The 24,059-nt window shown below is 49.0% G+C and overlaps 1 protein-coding gene across 3 annotated transcripts in view; it reads right to left on the bottom strand.

Annotated features, from left to right (window-relative positions):
• Window positions 1–23,000, bottom strand: part of Synm (synemin) — a 30,543-nt gene extending 7,543 nt beyond the window's left edge. For 2 of the 3 annotated variants that reach the window (XM_021167363.3, XM_021167365.3), the window contains exons 1-3: window positions 21,910–23,000; window positions 14,555–14,679; window positions 875–945 (exon numbers count right to left, since the gene is read on the bottom strand). In XM_021167363.3, coding sequence (XP_021023022.1) covers window positions 875–945; window positions 14,555–14,679; window positions 21,910–22,719 — 1,006 coding nt within the window. In that variant the 5' untranslated portion in view covers window positions 22,720–23,000. The remainder of the gene's footprint in view (window positions 1–874; window positions 946–14,554; window positions 14,680–21,909) is intronic. The other variant, XM_021167364.3, reaches the window with a different exon arrangement.
• Window positions 23,001–24,059: the final 1,059 nt, after the last annotated feature.

Genomic DNA, 24,059 nt, shown 5'->3' with positions numbered 1-24,059 from the left:
TCTTGTCATTCTCCTCTAAGTAACGCCATGTGCATGGTGCAGACGTGGTTCTGTATACTGTAAGCAACCTAGGGAGGATTTGGAGTCTGTACGAGGATGTGCGGACCCTATAACATTTCAGATAAGTCACTTGATCTCCCCTCAAACACCAAGGAAGACTATGCTGAACATACCACATGCCTTTTAGGCTGACATTGCTTAGCCAGAATCTCTTAAGATTCAGCAGGTTTAAATATTTATTTTTAAGGTTATCTTATAGATTTTTTTAAGGTCTCCCAAATGAGCACATTAAGCTCTTTTGTGTCAGGCCTATGGCTGTAGGAAGGAAAGCCCTGATCTGAAGCTGTGGGCCCAGCTGGTTATACCTTCCTGACGTGCCACTTCAACTTAAGGTGGCATGGTAGTGTCAATGTTCTGGTAGGGCTACAGTTTCCTGAGTGCTGACTGCATCTTGTCCAAAGTGATAATTTTGTCCGTTAGTTACAGCCATAACTGTTTGGTCTGGAAAAAGAAACGATGTCCCTCCCAAGGATGGAATGAACAAGTACAGATCTGCATCATCCTTCAGAAGGCCTGGCATTAACTGCTGCTCCTCAGCTAGAAAGTGCCTCAAAATACTCTCCCATGAGCACACCAGTCTGCGGGGGACTTCCGAGGTCATTCTGATTCCCACTGGAATTTAAATTACATCCCATTCAACTAAAATCTACTTGGTACTTAAAAAGAAGGACAATCTATTATCATGGGGGAGGGGGGAAATGACCAACCCCTCTCCTTCTATAAAGTTGTCCCCTCCTCCATCTGTGGAGGGGGCAGCTCAGAGAGAAGGCATTTTAGCAATACAATTTTAGCAAACACAATCTCTTATATTTACCTTGTGGCACGTTTTCAATGTTCTCAGTCCAGATCAATATCTCCGGATTGCTTTCTCCTTCCAACAAGGCCCTGTGAACGTTATTTTTTAAAAATCATTTATTCTAGTATGAAAGGGGGCAGTGCTTCTCATCAAATTTGTTGGGTGGCATTTTGTCAGTGACCACACCATCGCAGGCCCGTGCATTTTAAGACCTGTGCCTGAAGATGTGGCTTGGGTAGGGGCTGTACCAGGACGGTACACTTCTCTGCTTACCCTCATGCCCCTGATGTCCAGCATAGCATCTGCTACATGACAGATGCTCAAGTGAGACCAGAGGAAGGAAGAAAATGTGTGGGCCAGGCTTCAGAAGTACCAGAGAGTTCAGTCTTTCTAGGAAGTCCCCCAAGTCCCCCAAAGAGAAAAGAAAACCTTTCCTGCCCAAGGCAGAAAGGGGAACACACCAAGGAATGCTGGGGAGATTGGCAGAGAAAGGCAGGTCAGGACCTAGCTTCCTGAGCAGCAGAAAGAGACCTGGGCCAGTATTTCACTCAAGCTGTAGGGCCCCAGAACACCTGAGCACCTTGATATACACACATTCACACAGAAGGGGTGTCTATGGAAAGCAGAACACAGAGCTATAACAGACACTATTTGTAAACAGGAGGCTGGATGGAAGCTGGTGTTGCCCATATATACACACATACACATATACATATATACACACCATATACATACACACACTCACACACACTTCAATCCTAGGACCACGTATATGCTAGGTGACTTCTTTGCCACAGAGCTATATCTGCAAACCTATATGAACATCTCAGAGATGAAGGCAAGCATATAGACCAGCACCCCCATGGGCATACCACTTCACCTGGCATCTTTTGCCTTCCTTAATAACACGGGGTTGAAAGTACTCTGATAGGTATAGCTCCAAATTTCTAAAATTTTAGTCTTTATTAAGTCTTCTTTTGCATCCACCACTTCAGACAGGCACTGAAGAGGGTGTGGGGCCCAGATAGAATAGCAGGCTGGGGGTGAGGGTTATCAGTAGGATGCCAATCAGCTGGTCACTTCCAACAACCTACAGGACTACTAGAGATTGCAGATGTAACAGTTATGGGGTTGCTAGAGCAACACGTGAAGTCACTAACCCTAACTCCCAGAGGGGCAGCATACATGGCAAGGCTGCCGAGAACCACAGCCCACTTGGAACTGCTGATGTCAGCACCCAGGGCCAGCAGCGAAATGAAGCGGGGAGCCCAGGTCTCAGCTGGGCTTGGCAGTGTGGGGGAACTACAGCAAGGCTTATGTCCACTGAGTTAAATGTGGCAATGAGAGCCCTCTGTCTACTGGAAGAAAACAAAGGGGGCATAAGGGACTCGTCCCAGGCACATACCGGTGGCCTGCCCACAGAAGCAGCCACTGAAATACACATGTGTGAAGAGACAAGAAGACCAAGGCCAGAGCTAAAGCCCTTCCACTCAGGATGAAGGCCAGGAAACAGGACACCAATCCATTAATCCCACACCCTCATGACCAAGCAGTTTAGCTTCCAGGAACACAAACAGCTTCCATCATCAAAAAGCTCTGAGGTCTTTATAAAAGGAGAATGTTCTGGGGCGAATGGACTTCAGGTCAATAACCTGGGGTTTGTGCAGCAGAGCAACATTCTATAGCTGAGAGCCAGAGCAGGGCCTGGGGATTAAGCCAAGTTTAGACCCTACAAGTTTCACATGCCACAGGGCGGGACTTAGACTCAGGCTGCCAGACTCAGGACATATGAAACCTTTTGGGAGTTCAGGTCAGCAGAAAATGTTGTGGATGGGCCCAGGGGACCAATGACTGGAGAAAGCTATGCCTTTCTCCACCCCTCAAAGGAGAATGGCTCTGTCTCACTTCCAGGGGAAAGCCAAAACCTTATCCAGCTTTACTGTAGTCAGAGGCCAGCACTGAACACAACAGTTTTGCCTCCCGTATCCACTTACTCATGTGGCCCAGAGCACCGAGCCTTGCCCAGCTCCTTGTCTGAGGACACAAGGCCAGCATGAAGACAGTGCCTTAGTCAAAAGCCCACAGGATACCCAAAGACAGAACCTTGAGCCCAGGTGTCCCTCTCCCAGGCCCTCAACTCTCCAGTCACTTCCCCGTGAGACAGGGATGGTGACATTACATGCAAATGTCAGAACACACACACATTCTGCCAGTAGACCCTCCATATAACATTCATAAAAGCAAATTCAACCACTCAGTAATCCCATCCCAACTTCCCCCATGTGTGACCTCCTGTGTGAATCCTCTATCTGTGCCCCAGTCACTGGCTGGGTCCTAGAAGGCAGGTGCACGTGCCATCTTGCAGAGCCCAAGCACCCACCACAGAGCCTGAAATGGGCATCTGTCCCCTGGGTTCTCCATTCACGATACAGAAGCACATGCCCTTCGGTGACAGCACTGAACCCTGCCCTACCCACACAGTCCTAGAGACTAATACGGCAAAGCACAAGACTAAATTGATAGGGTGAGTTCCTGTGACACCTTCAAAGCGCAGCTGAAGGGACGGGACGAGGTTGTACAACTTTAAGAAACGGAGCGAGCTCTTCAAGGCTCCCACCAAACCTGGTTATTTTAAGAGCAAGGAAGGAACGCTGCCTCCAGGCCACCGAGACTGTGAGAATGCCAACCCCCTGAGTCACTGGCTATTAGAGAGTACTTCACACAGCTCTCTAACAGGAAAATAGGCAAACAAGAGGGAGACCAGTCCCTGGCCTCATTAGGAGCTTCACACAACTCTATGACGTGGAAGTGAGCTGTAATGTGGCCTCTGGCCCCACTCCAGGCCCTAATGGGCCACCCAGCATCCCAACCAGCCAGTGATGGGGGTGCCTGTCTGGGACAGATGATGCAAATGAATTTCAGGGCCTATCCGCTAATGCTTAGCACTGCGGGCACAAGGCTGATGAGCAGTGCATCTTCTATAACTAAGGACGAGACCAGGGAGAGGGACGGAAGGGGACACTTCCAGAAGTGACACCTGTGAAGAGCCTGCCATGGCCCAAGGGTCTTTGGATGGTTCACATTGTGCTTCCAAGCAGGTGTGGAACTTGGGGAGAAGAAACCAGAGCCACAGTCCCTCTGAGATGCACCCTTCAGCCTGCCTACTGTGCATAGCTGAGCTCCACAGAAAGAGGATAACGTTGGTTCCCCCTGGACACCGATCCATCGCCAGGAGACAAGCTGAATTCCACTCACAGGAGATGCATTGTTACACAAATGTCCAGGATGTGGAAAGGGGGGGACGGGGAAGGGGAAGGGGAAGAGACAGCGCTAGCCACCCGTGATCATTCTTTTTATGATCACCTCTAAATGGTATCCCAAAGGCCAACTTCAGACCAATACCAGAAGACTGAATGAAGTGATGTAATTAGCAGACAAGCAAAGGATGCTGACAGAACAGGAGAACAGGACAGGACAGAACCACTGACAGTGGGCCGTACAGCAAGTGCTGGAGGCCGGTGGCCTTGACTCAAATCCTGGGCATGACACTACCGAGTTCCATAAGCCTCCGCAGGCCATCGAGACCAGGTGGGACTTACTGTCTGCATTTCTGAAATGGGAAGAGAGCTTAGGTTTGCGATGGCAATTAAGTAAGCAGTAGATCATTCATAGAAGAATGGCTGTCACTAAATAAGTGCTTGATAGATATTATCCTCATGGTCACAACGGTGACCTCCCCCTTCTGTGGCCTTGAAGAAAAGACATTTTCAGTTAATAAAGTCAGTCAAAGGGGGAAAGGAAGGGTTTTGTCTTGTCTTGTCTTGTTTTGTTTTTTAAATCTAGGTAGCACCCAAATATGTTGTCTTCACTTACTTTTGTTTGTTTTTTGGATGGAGTCTCACAGTGTAGCTCAGGGTGGCTTTGAACTTGAGACCCTCCTACTTTAGTCCCTCAAGCACTAGGATTGCAGGCACACACCCATCTCTTCTAAGCTATTTATTCTTAAATTGCAAGAGTTTGTCCATTCATTTTGCCTAGAAACCAACCCTTAGTGTGAACACACATATTTTTAAAGTTCACCCCCAAAGGAAGGATTTAACTTTACAAATAAGCAAAATGGACTTTCCTGAAATCTTATAAGAAGCTCTAAGAAATATTTTCTTTGAATACACGTGACAAGGTACAGGTGTCTTGAGAAATAATAGGACAACCAGAAATACCATTCTCATGAGGCAATAAACACCAGGAGCCAATCCTCATTTCTTCATTCGCAGCTAGAGACCACACCCTATCATTCTCCACTAAGAAAACCCTCGCCTTCATCCACTGTCATCAAAAAGTACAAATGGGAAGCTTTATATAGCCATTATTGTATGACTGGGGTTTTGTTTGTTTAGTGTGGGGGTAGGGCAGTCATATGTACGTGTGTACGGGTTTGTGCCCGCACAGAAGCCAGACTCTGCACTATTCCCTTGAATCAAGATCTCTCACTGAAACTAGAGCTAAGATGGTAGCCAGCAAGTTCCAGTGACGCTTCTGTCTCTGGCCCCCATCCCCAGCACTGGTTACATGGACTGTTATGTAGCTCCTGGGATAAGAACCCATGTCCTCATATCCTCACAGGGAGTGCTCTCTGACCCACCGGGCCATCTCCCCAGCCCAGATGTGACTGTTTCTAACTTGTCTCTTCTAAATGGTTTATTATTTTTATTTGGGGATAGGTATGTGAACATACATGTGCCACACCATGTGTGTGATCAGACAACCTGTGGGAGTCGCTTCTTTTCTATTTCTATACTGGTTCCAAGGAATCACACTCAGGCTTGAGAGCAAGCAGATTTACCCAGTGAGACACCCTCACCAGCCCTAACTTTACCTAACTTGTAAAAGGACTTTTGCCCTAAAGACTGGGCCAGTCCATTTATACATTATGTAACCGCAGCTGGGGAGATGGGCCATTGCTATTTTCCTGGATTGTGTTCATGGTGAGAGAAATGGTTTACAGGAGGAAAGGTTTCTTTGTGGCTCAGTTTCACGAATTTCTCTTCACCCTGTTTCTATGCAAGTGCCTTGAGGCATATACAGGTATGTTCCCGCACAGAAGCCAGACTCTGTGCTATTCCCTTGAATCCGAATCTCTCACTGAAACTATAGCTAAGCTGGTAGCCAGCAGGTTTTGCCATGGTGGGGCAAAGCAAGAGAAAGAGTGGAGAGGTGACCAGGGACAAAGGTGGCCTCCTTCCTCCTTCCAGGTCCCACCTCCTAGTATATACAACATCTTCCCACTACTGCTATCCATTGTGAGCCCAGTGGATTAATCCACAGACAGGGTCAGAGCCCTGAGGATCCAATCACTTCTGAGGATCCAATCACTTCCAGAAGCTATCAGCTGGCAGACAACCATATCTTCATAAACATACGAGCCTTCAGGGCCATGCTTCCACACCACAACCCAGGAGAGACACAGAACCACTGTGAATCCTTCACCCCTGCCTGCTCTTAGTTTCTTTTCCATTGCTGCACAGACACAATGGCCAAGGCCACTTAAAGAAGAAAGCGTTCCTGGGGGGCTTGCTTATAGCTTCAGAGACTGAGTTCATGACCATCATGGTGGGGAGCATGGCAGCAGGCAGGCAGGCATAGAGCCAAGTAATGAGAGCCACGTTTGGAGACAAGTACTGCCAGGCAGAGAGAGAGAGAAAGAGGGAGGAGAGGGAGAGGGAGAGGGAGAGGGAGAGGGAGAGGGAGAGGGAGAGGGAGAGGGAGAGGGAGAGGGAGAGGGAGAGGGAGAGGGAGAGGGAGAGGGAGAGGGGAGAGGGGAGAGGGGAGAGGGGAGAGGGGAGAGGGAGAGGGAGAGGGAGAGGGGAGAGGGGAGAGGGAGAGGGAGAGGGAGAGGGAGAGGGAGAGGGAGAGGGAGAGGGAGAGGGAGAGGGAGAGGGAGAGGGAGAGGGAGAGGGAGAGGGAGAGGGAGAGGGAGAGGGGGAGGAGAGGGAGAGGGAGAGGGAGAGGGAGAGGGAGAGGGAGAGGGAGAGGGAGAGGGGAGAGGGGAGAGGGGAGAGGGAGAGGGAGAGGGAGAGGGAGAGGGAGAGGGAGAGGGAGAGGGAGAGGGAGAGGGAGGAGAGCTAGCTGGGATTCCCATGGGCTTCTGAAACCGCAAAGCCCGCCCTCAGTGGCACACCTCTTCCAACAAGGCCACACCTCCTAATCCATCCCAAACAGTTCCACCAAATGGGGACCAAGCAGTCAAACCCATGAGCCTCTGGGGGTCATTCTCATGCAAGCCTTCACATGCCCAGAACACAGAAAGCAAAGTTCCTTTTGAATTCGCGCCCAGGCTACACAAACAGTCATTCCGATCAGAGTGATCGGCGACAAGCTGAGCCTTCCTCCCAGGACAGATTTCAAATTCCTCCCCCCCCCGCCCCCTCCCATCCTTTCTAGCAGCTTGCTGTTCTGGGAAGAGGCTACTTAGTTTACAATTGCACTTTCTGCTCACTCTCTACCCACAGCAGCTGGACCAGAATTTCCTGTGTCTAGAAAGCCATCCTCCAAGGAGAACAGCAGCCATCGGCATCAGATCAGCTGTGCTCACTTGGCAAGCATCCACTAGGTGCAGTATAGGTGACTGTTGACATCTTCTCACAGTTATGGTTGTAGTGATTGGACTAGGTTTGGCCCCCACTGACTCATGCATTTCAATGCTTGGCCATAGGAGGTGTGGTCTTATTGGAATGGGTGTGGCCTTGTTGGAGGAAGTGCATCACTGTGTAGGCAGGCTTTGAGGCCTCCTTATGCTTAAGCTCTGCCCAGTGTTCCTGGCTGCCTGCAGAACACAGTCTCCCTTGCCTACCTTCGGATCAAGATATAGAACTCTCAGCTCCTTCTCCAGCACCATGTCTGTCTGCAGGCTGCCATGGTTCAAATCATGATGATAATGGACTGGACCTCTGAAACTGTAAGCCAGCCCCAATTAAATGCTTGCCTTTGTATAAGAGTTGCCTTGGTCATGGTATCTATGTGCAGCAATAAAAACCCTAAGACAGTGGGGTTGGGAGGTCACTGGACCCTTGCTTGAGATTCCAGCAGCTCATTGCAACCGTTTGTTTGCAGTTCTGACATAAGTGCATGTGGTTTGGGGAGGGAGGGTTGGGGAGTGCTGGGGTACAGAGGCTAGGGGAGGCAACTGAAGAAAAGCTCTACCTATGCTACTATGGAGCTGAAGACTTCCCAGTGTAGACACTTTGAGGTCACCCATGCTCTTTAAGTGAGGCCATTGGCTCTGAGAGTGGAATTGTAGAGTTGTCACTGGGACCTAATGAGGAGGCAGACATTGTTTATAACTGTCCCGTGGAAGGAGTTCTCGAGACACTGTGACTTACTGTGATAGGGCGAGGATACTGCAGCTTTTGTCTATTGCCATCCTCGGGTTATCAGTCAGTCCTACATAATCACTCACTTCCAGTGAGGGCCCTGTGCTGGGAGCTTCAGCCTGTGGCCCTGGGTGCTGGACGGCATGCTGCTCTCAGGGTTTTCCCAGGAGAACCCCAGCTTCCTGGCTGACTCCACACCAGCCAAGAAGGCCTCTGATGCTCCAGCCACTTCTTTCAGGACTCTAACATTGAAGCTGCAGTGATGAGAAGAAAGCCCTGCTTTCCACCTACAGATATCCAGAACCTCTGTGTCCTAGACTTCCTATATCCCACCTGCCTGAAGTTGTCCCCTGCCTGCCCCTGTCATGGTTCCAGCCTGGGACTGTGCCTGGCCTGTTACAGAAGGCCCTCTGTCAGGTTCCAGGCACCTGCAGCCCAGCAGCCAGCTTCCTTTCCAGAGCCCTGCTCACTCATTTCCACCTTTCCTCCTTTCACACATTTTTGCAAACATGCTGGCCCAGTTGGAGTGCCTTCCTGGTCCTTTTCTGACGGTCTGCTTCTTAGCCTCACATTCACACCTCAGGACTCAGATCAATGCCTGTACCTTTGACAGCCTCTCCCTCCCTTCTCTAAACCACCTTTACCACTTGTCAACTGGCAGCAAACCATCTCCAGCATTTCCTCCAAATGCTGCTTTTGATGATGATAAAATGCGGTGTCCATCACCTCAAACTTCTCCTGCACCCCAGGTCCCAAAGTATCTGTTCAAATGCCCCTACCCTTCCCAGATTCTGACCAATCTCATTTCCCTCTGAATCCTTTGAGTACACAACACACACACACACACACACACACACACACACACACACACACACTGCAACTACGAACATCAGAAACCTTGCACTTGAGTGTCTTCTAGGACATCTTTCTTAGCATGAAGAAGGCTTCCCTGGGTTAATGCTACCTTAACTACAGCTTGTATTCCCTAACATGGAGGCCACCCTGAGCATGGCACACTACATGCCAAGTGTCTTTGGGGAGACTGAAGGCATAGGCCCTCCAACACAAGACGCAGCCTCAGACGTGAGGTCTGGCTCAAGCATGACCTACAGTCCTCCACATCAGGCCCTCAAATGATTGGCATTGTCACAAATGCCACCGGTCTCTGTCATCATGCCAGTCACTTATTCTGCATGGAACTCCTTCCCCATCCCACATACTGGTTTCCTGACTTCCCTTTCCATCAGAACCAAGGACAGCGCCTCCCTCTCCACATGTTCCTAGGTTCCTCCAGCTGCAATCTTTGCAACCATAGACTGCCCACGGCATCCCAGTCCCCAGTTCCACAGAGGGAAAGTTCTGAAGTTCAAATCTTGGGCTTTCAACTTAGCAACAATGTGGTCTTTTAAGTAATTGCTCCCCTGAAGTGGAGTTCCATCATGAATGTATGTCTCTGTTGTATGAGCATGGGGACACTATGACACAGCACTCAGGAGGTGACAAAAAGTAAACAGGAGGCAGCTCTTACACCTGTCATGCATTATGAATCAGAAGCCCAAACAGGTTGCTTTAGGATACATTAAAAAAAAAAAAAAAGGATGATGATACATGGCAGACAGGCAGCCAATCAAACGAAGGAGCAAACTAATTTAGCAAATGTACCTACAAGGCACACAAGAGCACTTCCAATTATGTTAACTTTCTGTTTGAAAATTTTTCACAAGACATCATTGAGAAGATGAGACCCCACACGTTGACACAAATCTGCAAGTAAGATTCAGAAGATGAGTCACATTGCTCATCTCGAATGGCCTAGCTTCACATTCCATCCAAATCGGGTCTCTACCAGGTGCATCTGTAGGACTCTGTGACCTCACACAGATCCACTCTGGCCCCATGAAGATGGCTAGGTCAGCTCAAACTGACCAGCTGATGAGCAGGACCAAGTAAGAGTCTGCAAAAACATCCTGCTGTCCCTCTGGTGTACAATGCTCTACCCTTGGGCTCTCCTCCATGCTGCTGCCCTCGAGACAGGCCCAAGCCCGACAATGATGGTCGCCTGCTTCCAAGTAGCACTGCACACACACATTGCCTTGGATCTTATTAGAAGGCCACTAGGATGTAGCAAGTTGGGTTTGGGCTTGGGATTCCACATTTCCTATGAGCTTTTTGTGTGGTGTTTTGTGTGGTAGGAGCTGCTGGGCGCATACCCCAAGATGTCCTGGGTCCAAGGTTCTCCATGCTGGTGGCACCTGACAATCACCTGGAGAGAGGTTAAAGCCACCACACCTGGTCCTACTCTACACCAATCCAATGGAATTGTAAGGATTAAAGTTAACCTGTGAACGTCACTGGCCCAAGGACGGATAGCTTCCTGAAATGCTGTTCACGTACACTAATAAGTCATGTGATTTTACCTCTGTAAACAGTTGGTTGCCCCAACTATACAGGATGTGGTTGATCTGACACAGGTGGGAGGTTCATAGGCAGGAAATCAGGCAGGGTGTATGCTTGCCCCTGCTGGACAAAGATGGGAAGTACCATAGTGAACATCTGACTGACTTAATTCAGTGCCATTTTCTGGGAATCCTTGGCACAGACTGGGCCAGTGTCCATCTTCCTGGCTGGAATTTAATAAAGCTTGCTTTAATTGGATAATCTCCAAATTTGCAGGCTTAACAGAATCTCTGGGGTTAGGACCCCAGGGGCCTCCAAGAACTCTTAGGGGGGAGGGTTCTGTTCTGTATCTAAGCATCCTTCCTCTCACCACTTGGCTGCTGGGAAAAGCGGGTACTGACAGAGCAGGGGGATAAACACTCCCTACCCACCTTGCTATGGTCAGCCCTGGAGGCAGAATCCAGCATGGCCCTTGTCTGTCTGTGAGCCTTGTCCCTTCTCTGGTATACACAGTGAAGTCCTATAGCCTCTGCCAACAGCCAACAGCATTGTTGGCTGTCCTCTAATGCCCGAGGCCTCATTCTCACAGGAAGCTGCCATGCAGGCGTGGCTACCGGTGGACCACCGAGATCTGATGAAAACCTCCATCCTTGAGCTCCCATGGTTTTTTCATTCTATCTTGCATTTACTTTTGAAACATATGGAGTCGTTCATAAATGAGCCTGCACTGGGGGAAATCTGTAAACATGCAATCCTACTTTATGGTTACTTACATTTCTCCTTCACCGTGAAAGTCCCAGAAAGGGGCAAAATATCTGGGTTAGAAAGTATCTGGGGCCCTGGAGAGCTGGCTTTGGTCAGCAGATAAACTGCAGGGAGACGAGCCTGAAGCTTTAAAGAGGTGTAGGACCTTCCCTTTCCCGTGGCCTGCTCAGTCAGAGGGACCACAGGACAATGACAATCAGTGAGTGATTGGGAGTACAGGGAACGCTGGTGGCAAGTCACGTGGGCCCCAGAGGGGGACAACTCTTGTCTCAGTGTCAGATGCTGTCACCTTTCTATCCCCTGGGGCCAAATGTTCTATCCCACTGCCTTCAGAAAGGAGGGCAGATGAAGAGTCCACTTTCAGAATTGGCAGATGGGTTTTGTGAAGAACACAGGGCACAACAAATGGCCCAGGTCGGCAGATGGCAAGGGTGCTAGCACACACGGGACACCCATGCTTACCCCACACAGCGTACTGAGGAAGAACTGACTGGAGGGTGATATGAGCTTGCTTCAGTACACTACTCATTGCTGATAAAGAAAAGAAAGGGGAAAAAAAATCCAGGCGTTTGACTTACAGAAAGAAATGCTTTGTATTAACAGTTCGTGTGTCTTCAATGTCTATGGTTGCCTACGAGACTAAACCTAAATGGGGACCATGAGAAGTACAGCCATGCTGACCACCAGGGCTTGTCAGCCACTGCTAGACAGGGCGAGGCAGCCTAGGCTTTTGATTTCCCCTGGGCAAACTTGGACAGCAGAAAGGGGTCCGGCCGGTGAAACCCATCACTCATCCCTGAAAGGGCTGAGGCTTTTAAGCACCAAAGAAATGGGTTTAATAATGGGTTTAGAAAGACTGCAGCAACAGGCAGAGGCAATCAGTTGTATCCCTGCAGATGGTCAGGCTGCTGATGCAGAAATGGCTCGTGATCAATGTGCTTAGAAAAATGAAACTGGGAATATTGTGAGCACTGTAGCCGAAAAGCAGGCTCTGGATGCTTGGGCAAGCTGCCTGCCTGTGCACTCTTGCTTTTCGGCAACTGTGAACCAGAGGCGCAGCAAGAAGAGGGAGGGAGGGAGGGAGGGAGGGAGGGAGGGAGGGAGGGAGGGAGGGAGGGAAGGAGGGAAGGAGACAGAGAGAGAGAGAGAGAGAGAGAGAGAGAGAGAGAGAGAGAGAGAGAGAGAGCCCAGAGAAGCAACACATTATATGAACTAATATGAACAGGAAACAGGAAAGTCTGCCTGCCCCACCCCCATCAGGTGAGAGCTAAGATGGACACAGGAGTCAGATTCTGGGGCTGCCTAGCCTGTGCCATACAACAGTACCTAGTTTGGGCTCCCTCCCAAAAAGGTCAGCCCCAGTCTCCATACCTCAGCAGAGGCTGGCCCCACCCCACTCTGGAGCAGGCTTCCCCTGGCTGGGAAACTCACAAAGCCAGATGTCTGGCTCAGGGAGCGTGAGGCTGGAAGGTCATAAGCCTAGCACTGTCACAGGATGGAAGCAGGATGGAACCCACAGAGACAGCCACATGGATCAACTATACCTAGAACCCAGGGCTTTTTCATGTCACACCTGTAACATGTTCCTTCTTTGACTCAAACCGGTCTGAAGAACTCATACCTGAAGAACATTCTGTATTAATATTCTCTTTCTCTCCAGTAAAGCCCACCTGTTTACATTATCCCTTAACAGGGAAACTCAGCACTCTTATGCGGCATCTATGTGAATACCTAACCAGCTTAATTTTGCAATTGTTAATTCCATGAAATTTCCAAGAATGGCAAATGAGGGCCTAGGGGAGGAATGTGGTGAAGGTGTCCTACCACCCCCCCCATCTCTGAGCCCTGGGTCCAGGTACCCCAGGACCTAGTCTCAATTCAGCTGAGGCTCTTCCAAGGGCAGCCATACCATGGGAAGACTCTGTCTCTCAGCAGCCTTCTGTGCCTGAGCTGCTCAACAGCCTACTTCTCCATTAATGGAAATTAGAACCAAGCAGAGCTGGCTTTCTATTCAGGAAAGGCATCAAAGCCAGCCCAAGGCTGTGGGGTGAACTTCAAGCGTACACCAGGCAGATACTATTGTCTTTCAATGGACATAAAGCAGCCCAACTTGCTTTGATATTCTTTTTAGCAAAAATCAGATGTGGCAGAGGCAGCCTGCAGAGAGTGATGAGCTGGGCCTGTCTGTATCTTACCTGCTCTGTCCCTAGCCAGAGTCCCCTTCTTATCCATTCTAGGTTTTGCGCCATCCTCTGCTAAGGGTGACACCATTGCAGTATCCCCCTGACAACTATGTCCTCTTCATCACTGGCCAGGGCAGTGGCCAAAGCCCCATCACACCTGTAATTAATTTCCTATCACAGTTCTGAGGATGCTGTGGGTATAATGCCCTGTTTACATGATTTGGTGGGAAACGCACAGGTCTGCAGCTAGATCTGGCTGGATCAGCTCCTACCACCAAAAGCCCTAGGCTGCAGACATCTCTCTCACACCTGTAAGGGGGACACACAGCATCCACTTAGGCAGTGACTGGGAACAAAGGTTACTCGGCATGGTGCCTGACCAGCAGCACAGATCCATAATGATTGGGTTACTGTCACCATCTTTACTAATGAGACCGGAGACCTTAGGTTTCTGGGGTCTGGCTCCCTCAGTGGCAGTTGTCATTGCATATGAAAGCTGTCAGCCACCCCCGCCCCCTAAATACATCTTTATGTCTCGGTTGGTTGTATTAAAGTTGACATCGTGGTAAGGAAAAACAACCCTGGAGTCCCATGCTGCTCTCAGAACACAGATGCTGTTTTTCAAACCCAAGAATCCCAGAAGGTCAGTTCCCTGAGATTTCGAAGCAACTATGTGGGTGGATCAAGATGTCTAACATCCAGCTCTAACTTTTCTGAGCTTTGCTTGCTCTTCTGTAAGTAGAGCACCTAACTCCAGAATCAAAGTGGATATGGGCCAAGTCCTTAAACTATGTTCAGGATACAGCAGACGTGCACAGCTCAGCTACAGCAGTCACCAGGGGAACCTCAAGCAAGCCTAACTTCTCCCTTCCCGCCTCTTCCCTTTGACTCTGTGTTCCTCACTCTGCAATGCCAAGGGCTGTTCTCTTCTTGTCACAGAGCCACAGGGATTCCTCAAAGGCCACATGGAGACAGACTCTCACCTGTAGGTGGCTACCTCCAAGCTGAGTCCAGTCTTCACCTGCAGGAGCTCCTGGTAATCCCGCAGCCGGTCAGCCATGGCCAAGGTAAGGGCTTCCTTCTCATCCTCCAGACTGTCAATCACTCTCTGAAGAGAACAGAGAACCTTTAGATCCATATCTCAGAGCTTCATAAACAGAACCGAACATACCTACAGTGCAGGGAATAAAGAGTGATGTCCCAGGTAAGGACAGTGGCAAATAATGACTCTCGTATAGGTGGCAGGCCTTTACGGCACGTGGAGGATTTTTATAGGACAGATGCTTTTCTCTACTGAGTTCCTCACAAAATGAAGGCATGGTTTATTAAAATCACTTCTGCTTCAAACATCAGGACACATAGGAGATCCAAATACATCTAACCAGGTAACGAAGATGCTATTCAAACATCAGCCATGACTGGAAATCTTTTATAATACTTAAAACAGAAGTCACTCTCATATGAACGAAAATGTATCCCAAACTCATCATTGTCCCAATAACAGCAGATAAGTGAACAGAAATACCTTTATTTTACCTAAAAGTGATACTTTCAAATAATCTGGGAGAAATGTATTCCTGGCATAAATGTACAAACGCAAAACCTGTAGCAGTCAATTAGTTAAACTGCTTTGGCTCCTGGAGGGTGGCACACATGCACTGTACCTGCCTAAGTGCTTTGGATTCAAGAATGAAACACACACACACACACACACACACACACACACTCACACACACACACATTCACTCACACACACACACACACACACACACACACTCACACACACTCACACACACACACTCACACACACACACTCACACACACACACACACTCACACACACATACTCACACACACACACACACACACACTCACTCACACACACACACACACACCAGATAATTTCGATGTGCCTTGATTAACTTAATGGCTGGGCACTTCTAAACCTCCCTGCAGCTAGCAAATACTTCCCTCTGGCATTCCTGAGTTAACAGTTAACATCTTTTAAATCTATATTTCATCTCTGCTACCCAAGACCCAATCGGGGAAGTGGCCCCTAGGGCCACTTTCCTAGATTCTTCCATGCTGGTGGGCCTTTAAGTTTCATCTTTCTGCTTTCCCATCATGGTAATTCTCTGTTCTCTGTTCTCTCTCTCTCTCTCTCTCTCTCTCTCTCTCTCTCTCTCTCTCTCTCTGTTCTTTATTATCAACCAAAGCCAACTGGGGGCAGGGACCCTCAGGTCTGGAAGCGAGGCTTTTGGGAGTCAAAATAAGAAAAAAACATTAGAACCAATTCTCAACACAGACCCATATATAAATAATCCTTTTGGAATATAGTTAATAAACCTCTCCCCACCTGGTTGGTTTCCTCCACTGGATCTGTCTTTTCCCAAGTTAGGAGACACTGCTAACCCTGCAATCAGGCTCCTAACCAGAAAACACCACAGAGCAGTCACATAATACATACCAGGTAAACTAAATTTAAGATTAAATGATCAAGATAATATTAAAAATGTCTTCTTCAAAATGTCCATTTCAAGCCAATACTGTCTTTTAATTAATGTACATTTTACATTTATTTTACTTTGAGACAGGGTCTACCTATGTAGCCCTGGCTGTCCTGGAACTCTATATGTAGACTAGGCTGACCTCAGATTCACAGGGATCCTCCTGCCCCTGTCTCCCGAGTTCTGAATTAATCATTAAAAAAAAATATTATTATGTAGATAAGTCTGATTTTCGTAGCACTTTCATTTCTAAGCCAATGATTGTGTTACGTTTTCTGTTTACAAAGACTGCCAAGTTTTAAAAAAAATTTTTAAGATTTATTTTTATTTTAAATTGTGTGTGGGAGAGTGTGAGTGGTGTGTGTGTGTGTGTGTGTGTGTGTGTGTATGTGTGTGTGTATGTTTATGCACATGTGAGTGCAGGTGCTCACATAGGCCAGAAGTGAATTACTGGCATGGGTGCTGAGAACTGAACTCACATCCTTTGGAAGAGCAGTATACACACTTAACCTCTGAGCCATCTGCCATTCATAGCTTAAAAAATTTTTAAAGCAAAATTGATTTAGTTTGAAAGTAAAGAAATATGTTTAAGAAGCATTAATGGAGGATGCTCCGAGGAGGATGGCTCAGAGGTTAAGAGCATTTGATCTTCTACAGAGGACCTGGGTTCTACTCTCAGCACCTACTTGGTGGCCCACAACATCTATATTTCTAGTTCCAGGGGATCCAATGGCCCTTTCTGACCTCTGGGAGTACCAGGCACACATATGGCACACAAATACATAAAATAAAACAATCTTTTAAAAAAAAAAGAACCATGAATATCCCAGGGCATGCCAGGTTAGCAGATCCCAAAGCTGGCATTATAGACAAAGAGTTCACCAAGGCAGACCACCTGCCAGTCTTAAGTGACAGAGACCTCAGATGGAGCAATAATATGTACTCCTTCTATAGTTAACTCTCCATGTTAAAACAAAACAAAACAAAACAAAACACACCTCTGTTCCCTGCTTTAGAGGGAATAGAAATTCAGAGGCAAAGTTAGAATATAAACTGCCTCCTCTCTCCCTCCCTGTGAGTGTGTGTGAGAGAGAGAGAGCAAGTGTGTGTATGTGTGTACACATGTTGAACCATTTTAAGAGAGAATCTCACTACAGCCCAGGGTGACCTGTAACTCACAAGTCTCTGCCTCCAGAGTGCTGGCATTGCAGATGTGCACCACCATACCTGGCTTGTTATCTTTTCTAACACAAGAAATTTGACCTAATCGTTAAAACCTACGGATATATCAATTATGCTTTGCAAAGAAGTTGCTAAACTGCTTAGAATAAAATAACCAGATGAACTCAGTTCTCCACCCACAGTTCAAAATTATAAAGCCACGCCACAGCGCTACCCAGGAAGACGCTCAGTCTTCCCCCAGTGCTAAGGCTAGCTTTCTGTACCCCACCCCACAGAATGTGAACCAGGAAAATAAAAACTGCACTGAACGTCCAAATAAATACAGTTCCAAACAAATTTCCTCATGAGTCAACTCTTCCCAAATGGCGAAAGGAAAAGCCGTTGACTTTTGGAGGCAGGAATGAAATAACAACCAATCCTGCCAGTGGGAGATCGCTTCAGACTCCAACTCTGCTCTGCCAAAACTTTTCATGCCACGGGCCAGGCCAGGAGTCCTGGGGCCTCCCACACAGGGTAGTACTTCCAACCCACACAGCAGCAGTTTTATCCAAGGCTCCAAGGACTCGGGGGGGGGGGGGGGAAGCCCAGTCTTTTAGCTGCCGTGCAGAGAACCTTTCCAGCCACAGCATCAGCGATGCTAAGCTCTAGCTCAACATCAGGGACAGTGTCGAGGAGCTTGGGCCTTCCCTGGCTGAACGTCAGATAGAATGGCCGCAGCTTGCTAATGTCCTGGTCGCCTCGGGTCTTAAATGTTAGAGCTCAAGGGAACTTGAATCCTAGGAGAGCTCATTCACACCCAAAATTAAATATACTAATAAGAAGCATGAACTGTGGTCGGGCGTGGTGGTATATGCCTTTACACCCATCAATTGGAAGGCAGAGGAATTTTATAAGTTCAAGGCCAGGCTTGTCTACATAGTGAGTTCTAGGACAGCCAGGACTATATAGACCAGAGAGGCCTTATCTTAAAACATGAAGAAGGAGGAGGAGCAAGAGGAGGAGGAGGAACAGCAGCAGCAGCAGCAGCAGCAGCAGCATGAGTTGTGCGCTCTCTATGTGTTTATAGCTGTACCAGGTAGCACAGGTACCAGGGCATTTCAGAGGCATATCAAACTGGCTATGTGTAAACTGGACTCAGACCTCTGATCTTTACATGCCCTTGTGCAAAGAGTGCCCTACTTCTGGTTGCCATTCACAGTCCTGGGGGTCAACCCCGCCCCAAGCCCACTCCATGTCCCTTACTACTTTATCCAACCTGTCAGCAAACCTTGATATAGCTTCAACTTGAAAGAAGAGCCCTCCCTCAGTCTACCATTCTGCATCCTGTCTAAGCTTCCCATGGCCTCAATTGCTGCAGCGTCACTCCTATACTGGTCCATGAAGCCTCTGCTCAGCACAGCAGAGTCTGATCCACTACCACATTCACTCTGCTCAGGACTCCCTGGTGGCTTTCAGTGGGACTCAGATTTTAAAAGAAGGCCCTGGAGCTGGAGAGATGGCTTAGTAGTTAAGAGTACTGCCTGCTCTCCCAGAAGTCCAGAGTTCAATTCCCAGCAACCACATGGCTCACAACCATCTGTAAATGAGATCTGATGCCCTCTTCCGGTGTGTCTGAAGACAACAATAATGTACTTATGTTAAAAACAAACAAGCAAACAAAAAACCAAGTAAACAAATCTAAAAAACAAAACAAAAACAAACAAAAAATCCCAGTCACCCTCTGCTTCATTGTCCCAGCTCTGCTGGCTTCCCAGGTTCCCGGCGAGCAGCACGCACTTGTGCCACATCACCATGGCCTCCTGTGGCCTCTTTCTCTTTGTTATTTTTCACTGCTTCATCCTTAGCCACAAAGAGGGAGACTGGCACCTGAGGTCCCAACCACCATTAATTGGATAAATTAATAAAAGCCATTCAACCAGTAGCAACCTGTGAGCTGCTTTTCATTTTCACAGAGCGGGAAACGGGGCGAGGAAGGGGTTAATGAGCTTAATCTTGAAGAAATCTTATAATCTGAGATAGAGTGAGAGTCAGAATTCAGCCCCAAACAGGAAGGCTACAAGAATGCTGAGCTTAACTACACAGCTAATCCTGTCTGCCTTCTTTTCAAAAGAAATGTCTCCTTAGTGTTTTGGAATTGTTCACAACCGGTTGGAGCTGGCAGCTAAGAGTCTCCATCGCAGAACAAAGTCAGCGTTTCTAGGGTAAAGCTGGAGTAAATGACAACATCTTCAAGGCCTTTCTCAGGCCCCTTGCAGGTCTTCTAACATCCCCTGCCACTAGGATACAGAAAAAAAAGCCAAAAAATAAAAATAAAAATAAATTAAAATAAAAGCTAGAATAATACACCATGAAGAGTCTGAAAACACCCTCGGGTTCCATGACAGCAGGCTATCTCTGGGCTAGCCCTTAGAAAAAGCAGTTATCACTTGACCTGTGCAAAGTTAAAGGTTTAAGAGAGGACCAGCAGTGAGCTGCTCCCATGAACCTGGGTGGAACTCTGTTTTGGCCACTTATAGACTGGTGGCTCACCCTCGTCTTTACCATCTGTAAAACAGGGCTCATGTTAGTATCCACCTTCTGAGATTGGTGTGCGGACTAAGAGTGAACACATGAACTAGGCCTGGTGCCTCTCAAGGCTGTTAGTAATGCAACGTTTCTACAGAAAGTCAGCTAAGCCAGTCTTTATATTTTCAGTCCTCCAGACTGAGCATCTAAGAAACTCGGGGTGGGGGAGGGGAATGGTAAAGGCTCGGGGTTGAAACAATATTTTCTCCTTCATACAATTCGGAACACTGTTTATGATTGGGGAGAAATGTCTCAGAATGGAATCTGAAATGCAGTTGCTTTAAGATAGCTGGGCAAAGAGTTACAATACAGGTAAGATTCCAGCTGGTAACATTTAGCAAAGGCAAAAACCTAAACAAATTGAGACTGAAGAAGAAATCCAGGTCCTTCACATTGTCCCAGCTCTCGTTTCCAGGGGGAAAAAGCCAAGTCTGAAACAGAGAGATCCCAGGGTGGGGAGCCACGGGTGGGGTCCTATTGCAAGTCAGATGTGACCTCAGGTGCGACTTCATTGGTGGTCTGGAGTCCTTGTGGAAGGGCTGGACAGTGATTCTATACTACATACTTCCAATTCCCAGTCTTCCCTCCATTTGGGGAACTCTGCTTTTCTGTCTCAGATTTGCTCCTGAAGATTTTATTAGTGGGAAAAGGTTAGGCTGTTATAAGAACCTTAAAGCCAGAGTTTCTTCAAGGTCCATGATCTCCCACCCACTCTCCAGCTCTTTGGCTACCAAAATCCTAGCCCATCGATGGGGAACCAGAAAAAAAAAATCAAGAGATGCTGACTACCAGGTGCTGGACACATCACCCCAGTCATCCACTGCACACATTTTAGAAAATGACATCACAACATCTCCAACTTTCAGCTCCTAGCTGCAAACTCTTCTCTTCAAATATTTCTTGAAGTTCTGTTCATCTTACTCCAGACCAACTTCCTGAGAGCCCCTAATCGTGTGATTTGGGAGTAATTCCAATTCTGGCTGGGAGTGGGCTAGATTGGGAGCCAAACACTAGGGCCAAACTGAGCGTCCAGACAATAAATCAGCCACAGGTATCCGCACACATCGTCAGAGGGTTAGAGCTCAGCTGCTCTGACATAAGAACCATTTATATTAGTCTGTAGTTGTAATAACATCTCACCACAGGGACCTGCTTTCTCCTGGTTTTTACACAACCCAGAGATCTGTCCTCAACTTGTACTGTAAGCAAAACAGCTCTGACCCTTTTTCTGTATGACAGTTACTCTCACGGGAAGAAACAAAAACCAGAAAAATAAGACATCTGCTCGAGGAGCTACAAGCAGCTGTCTCCAGCTGGGAAATCATTCTGGCAAACAAACAAAACAAAACAAAAAAGGTGTTTGGAGCCCTCTTTAAGCATGGTGGGCCTCCTGGGGAGGACTTGGCAGTGCCTTGCAACCTCTCAATGTGTTGCCTATCCAGGTCTGAAGTCTGGGCTGAGTTTTGGATTTCGGGCTACAAGCTCTACAAAAGTGCAGGAAAAAGAAGAGAAGAGAAGAGAAGAGAAGAGAAGAGGGGAGGGGAGGGGAGGGGAGGGGAGGGGAGGGGAGGGGAGGGGAGGGGAGGGGAGGGGAGGGGAGGGGAGGGGAGGGGAGGGGAGGGGAGGGGAGGGGAGAGGAGAGGAGAGAAGAGAAGAGAAGAGAAGAGAAGAGAAGAGAAGAGAAGAGAAGAGAAGAGAAGAGAAGAGAAGAGAAGAGAAGAGAAGAGAAGAGAAGAGAAAGAACAAAAACAAAACTAACAGGATCGTTGATCAGGATGTGCCTAGACACGTCTGGATCTAAAGGTAATCCAACTAACAGGATGATGGGCACTAGGCTAACCACCGGGACCTGTCACATGGCGTCAGCCCTCCGATTTAAGGATCATTGCACCAACCCCTTATTCTTAGACTAGCGATACGCCAGAATCCCGTGGCTTCATAAATAGCAAAGCTGCTGGCAGCGTACGCTTCCCTGGGTGGGGCTGAACCGGCTGGGTGTCCCGGGAACCCCTGCTGCTCGCCCACTGGGTGCACAGGGGTGCGTGTACAGGCTATAGGGAAGGGGCGCGGTCCCTGCCCACGGACCTGCCGCTCCTCCGCCTGCATCCCATACTCCTCGCGCATCCGCAGCAGCTCATCCTCCAGCCTCGCGCGCAGCTGCTCCAACTCCAGCGCCTGATTCCGCAGCGCGTCCGCCTCCTGCGCGCACAGCCGCGCCTCGTCCTCCGCCTGGAGCCGGCTCTCTTGGCCGCGGCGCAGAGCCTGCTCCAGCTCACGCACCTCGTCCTCGTACAGCTGCACGCTCTCCCTCCACGACTCGGCCACCAGCAGGGCGTAGCTGTCCTGCACGTCCCGCAGGCGCGGCGGGGGCGCGACGGGGCTGGTGGCACGGGCTCGGAAGTGCATGGTGAGGCTGGCAGCGCGGGCTCGTAGATCTCGCACTTGGCGCTCGTGGGCAGCGTCCAGGTCGCGGCGCTCAGTTTCCAGCCGGCCCAGCAGCGCCTCGAGGGCGGCGCGCGCGCCCAGAGCCTCCTCTAGCTCCCGCCGTTGCGCTCCTAGCTCGGCATCCAGGCGGCTGCGGGCAGTGCCGGCTTCCACACCCTCCCGCTGCAGCTCCAGCAGTTCCCTCCGCAGCGCGTCGCGCTCGCCCTCGGCCAAGGCTGTGGACCAGTTCAGTTCATCTAGCTGCTGTCGCAGGCTTCGCGCCTCCTCGGCGTAGAGTGCCTGATCCTCAGCCCAGCGATCCTCCCGGCTCAGCCGGCTGCGCAACTCCTCCTCCAGCAGCAGGTTCTCGCGCTCCAGCTCTCGCACCCGGCACACGTAGTCGTAAAGCCGGGCATTGAGCTCCTGCAGCTCCGCCTTTTCAGAGCCCGTCTGCAGCCGCCAGGACAGCATCTTGCTGGGTGTGCCGGACCCTTTCGATTAGCCGCTTGCCTCCTGCCCTGATCTTGTCCCCTCCGCCCCGCCGCGCCGCGCCCGCCTTGCCGCTGCCTCGGAGGCCCTTGGACTGGCGCACCGACTGGCGAGCTTCCCCACTTAGTGGCCGACTCGCGCGGCTGTGGACTTGGGCCATCACCTCCAGCCAATCAGGACGCGGCCCGCGCGGCCACTGCGGCCGGACAGCGCCCCCTGCCGGACATATCGGGCCATGGCGAGGCTGCCCAGCACTGGCCCCCCTGGTGGCCCAGGGTAATCCCACGTGGGTTGTCGGATTACTGCGTGTTGGCTATCTGGGACACCTTATGAGGCTCCCCGTTGCCTACTCCTAGGGCGCAACTAAGGCACCCCTGAGTCCCAGATTTCTTTAATGAAAAATAGTTGCCATTAAGTGAGAGATCCTTTACGTAGAGGATGCTTCTAATTGGTTGCTCTGGAGATGAGGGGCAGGAGGTGTATTCTTTAAACTAGAGTTATAGTTCAATAAAGAGCTTGCCAGATAAAGAATGTGCCAGGCCTGGATATCAATATCCACCACCACAAAACAACTTTGTGCATGTCTATTGCACATCCGTATATACATACATACCTGTTATGTTTTTTAAACTAAGATCATTTCAGTAATTTTGCTTTTATTTTTTATGTGTGTGAGTGTTTTGCCTGCATGTATTTGTACCACGACCGTGCACACAGACGCCAGAAGAGGGCATCAAATCCCCGTGGAACTGGAGTTAAAGGCAGTTGTTAGCCAAAATGTGGGTACTGAGAATTGAAACCACATGCTCTGCTGCCAGTGCCCTTAACCACTGAGTCATGTCTTCAGCCCTACATATACATCTTTAACTTCTGGCATGAATGCATCTCCATTTGCCAATATTATATGTTTAGGTAAGATTTCCTTTCCACCCAGAATGGGAAATGCTGTTCCTTTCTTACTTGCACAAACCGCCTTCATGGGACTTTATGCTTTGCAATATTAGCATCATTCTGGTGGAGAAAGAACCTAGAAAGACTTTGAAGTGCTCTGAGCACAGAACATTCTAGACACCTACCATCTCTCCAGACTTTTGCAACTGCCTTATACACACCCCCATTATGACAGCCTGGGAGGGGGGGCGCTGTCTCTTCTTTCAGCAGTGTGCCCTTAAGAAAGCATTCAGTTTAATTGCCATAGAAACCACAGCTCTCTCAGTTTGTGCATACTTGCATCTCATTGCATTGCACGGCAGTTACAAAGGATGATAGCCAGAGTCAGTAGCATTACAGAGCGGAGGAATAGGCACAGCTGGCCCTAAGTA

The sequence above is a fragment of the Mus caroli genome, unplaced genomic scaffold, assembly GCF_978045245.1.
Source record: "Mus caroli unplaced genomic scaffold, Mus_caroli_1 scaffold_8, whole genome shotgun sequence".
NCBI lineage: Eukaryota > Metazoa > Chordata > Mammalia > Rodentia > Muridae > Mus > Mus caroli.
This window is presented reverse-complemented; position numbering and strand designations above follow the sequence as displayed.